We start from the raw sequence: 2,796 nt of genomic DNA, 5'->3' as shown, positions 1-2,796 counted from the left end.
TTTTTTTCTTAAGGTGCGTGATTTGTATGCTTAAGGTACTTCAGTGTTGAAACTTGAGGTACGTCGGTCTAAAGCTTTAGGGTTGTGATTTTCCTTCTTAAAGTGCGTGATTTCCCTTCTTAAGGTGCGTTGGTCTAAAATTTTAGGTGCGTAAATTTCCTTATTAAGGTGCATTGTTTTCCTTCTTAAGGTGTTTTGTTTTCCTTCTTAAAGTTCTTTGTTTTTTCCTTTTAAGAAAAAAAAAATTTATTAATTTCATAAACAATTTCATGAATTCCTTTAGGTTGTCTGTCATCCCAAGCGCTCAGGTGAGAGCATTAATGGAGGACACATGTGTTTTTTTCATTGATTTGAATCATTGATCCAGATTTGATCAATGACTCAGATCTAAGTCACAACGTTTAGCAACAGGAGAACATGCCGCTTGAACATAAAATTTTGTAGATCTATAAAGTTAGCATTCATTTATAGGGGCTTCATAACCTTTTATATTCATTACTCTACATCAATTATTAGAATAAAGTCACGTGAATATAAATATCTGTTCAAAAATTTGTGAGAATCTAAAAGCATTAGAGTATTCAACTGCTGCATCTATACAAGTCATAACAAGAATCAGGCTCCCAAGTCATTGATCAAATGAGACTTGGTTTCCATAAAATGATTGCAATTCTCCACAGAGGTATACTCTAAGAGCTTTCACTTTTGATCATTCAAACTGGAACCATCTCTCATTTCCTTAGGAATACCATTCTCGTCGCTGAACACATCATATTGGCTTCTGATGGTGGTGTTCTGTGTTGCTGCACTATTTTCTTCTCCTTCTTGATCTATCGCCGGTTCATCTTTATCTTGCGAAACATCTTTCCCATCACTTCCCCTGTAAGATGTCACAGTTTCAAGTAAATTTTCAGATACTGTGCTAGTAGAAGACCCTTCGTCGTTTTTGTGAGTCTCATCGGAGTATGCTATTTCAACTCTTTTGCCACCTTGCAAATCACCCTGCTGATTGCTAGAAGACCCTTCGTTGTTTTTGTTAGTCTCATCTGAGTACGCTATTTCACCTCTTTTACCACTTTGCAAATCGCCCTTATTGCTAGAGGACCCTTCTTCGTTTTTGTTAGTCTCATCTGCAAATGCTATTTCACCTCTTTTGCCACTTTGCAAATTGCCCTTATTGCTAGAAGACCCTTCACCTCTTTTGCCACCACCCTGCAAATCGACCTGAATGTTCTCCCCTTCCCCTTCTGTGCTGCTCGACGACTCTCCTTCCACCATCTCCCCTTCCCCGTTGCTCATGTCTAAGTTTTCTCCTCCAACATTCAACTGCCCGGCAGTCTGTTTGCGCCCTAAACTATGTACACCTTCATCCACCCTGATTTTGGTTCTCACACTACCATGCTGCGGTTGTGTTATTTGATACACCAACCAGGCACAAACAACCAATCCCACTAGAAACTGAAGAACCCGGCCAGTCTTTAGTCCATTAGGTCTCAGGTTTCGACTACTAGCTACTATGTTCATAATGGTGTACAACACTTTCTCCGAGCTACAACACAAAATTTCACACTTTAACAACCAGAAATCTCTTTTTGCAACAAACAATGTAGACTGAATTTAGATACTCCAACTTCCACAGTTTGTTCTTATGCAGCATTTAATAGTACTATTGAACACAAGGAATTCCCAGAAAAAGCATTTGAAGAACAAAACATTCATTTAACAAAGTTTTTTAAATACTTTATTGGAACAAGATTAATCATTTTTATAGAACTTTCATCATAGTGTACAACACTTTCTCCATGCTAGAACATGAACTTTCACACTTTAACAACCTGAAATCTCTTTTTGCAACAAACAATATATACTGAATTTAGATACTCCAACTTCCACAGTTTGTTCTTATGTAGCATTTAATATTATTATTGAACACAAGGAATTCCCAGAAAAAGTATTTGAACCAAGCATATTCATTTAACAAAGTTTTTGAAATAATTTATTGGAACAAGATTAATCATGTTTACTAAGCTGGAATCACAACACAAATTGATCATCAAACTCAACTGCATTTAATTCAAATATAATAAAGCATAAATTGATTCATTCATCTGATCTATATAACAGAGAGGATCACAGAACAGACAATTTTTCACTAATACATCACCCAATTTCAATATTTTATACATACTATCAAGAACAAATCAAGGAAAAAAAAAAAACAAAAAATAAGAAATTATCAAAGATTTGATAATCATAAAGAGGCTTTGAAAATTGATAATTGCAGTAAATAATCATCCGCATATGAAACCATAAAGATTAGGGGATGATTAATCCCATGACGCATTAAACTCCTGAATCAGTAACTTCTTAACACGATCAAATATATGAATTAAACGAGGAAGAAATCGAAGAATTTACCTCAAAAAGTAAGGCTAATCGTCTTGATTCTGTACTGGTAAGAACTGATCAATCTTTGAAAAACTGATTTTGTTTCTTCGCATTTCTTATTTATTTTGGCAGTCTCTTTTACACTCTGCCTGTCTTTGACTCAAACGTTACTTTTTTACTTCGTTGAGGAAGAAAATGTTGTGGCGGTTGGTTATAATGGCTGAATTACCATCGTACCCTTCCTGGAAATATCGGGTTCTGTTGCAACGTTGTGTAACGTGGCGCATGCTTGTGAATAAGAAAGTGGGAGTGAGGGTATTTTTGAAAGAATCGAATTCTTTCGCCGGCGTTTCATTTCCCTACTTTAACGGCGCGCCTGATTATTGGGCTTTGTCAGACTATAAAAGT

At 35.9% G+C, this 2,796-nt stretch overlaps 1 protein-coding gene across 5 annotated transcripts; it reads right to left on the bottom strand.

Annotated features, from left to right (window-relative positions):
* Nucleotides 1-472: 472 nt before the first annotated feature.
* LOC109162619 (uncharacterized protein DDB_G0290685-like) lies at nucleotides 473-2,565 on the bottom strand. Of its 5 annotated transcripts, none has more exons than XM_019311309.1 (4): nucleotides 2,419-2,565; nucleotides 1,197-1,586; nucleotides 1,023-1,148; nucleotides 473-989 (listed from the first exon to the last, which is right to left on the bottom strand). In XM_019311309.1, exons 2-4 carry the CDS (start codon nucleotides 1,522-1,524, stop codon nucleotides 700-702), a joined length of 744 nt encoding a protein of 247 aa, XP_019166854.1. In that variant the 5' UTR covers nucleotides 1,525-1,586; nucleotides 2,419-2,565; the 3' UTR covers nucleotides 473-699. The 5 variants fall into 5 exon arrangements, with proteins under 5 accessions (XP_019166854.1, XP_019166856.1, XP_019166855.1 ...); XM_019311311.1 differs by having other exon boundaries at nucleotides 1,023-1,064; XM_019311310.1 differs by having other exon boundaries at nucleotides 473-1,064; nucleotides 2,419-2,564.
* Between the last annotated feature and the right edge of the window lie 231 nt (nucleotides 2,566-2,796).

Source organism: Ipomoea nil, unplaced genomic scaffold (assembly GCF_001879475.1).
Source record: "Ipomoea nil cultivar Tokyo-kokei standard unplaced genomic scaffold, Asagao_1.1 scaffold2957, whole genome shotgun sequence".
NCBI classification, from domain to species: domain Eukaryota; kingdom Viridiplantae; phylum Streptophyta; class Magnoliopsida; order Solanales; family Convolvulaceae; genus Ipomoea; species Ipomoea nil.
Note: the sequence above shows the minus strand (reverse complement) of the source record. Positions and strands in the feature narration are given on the sequence as shown.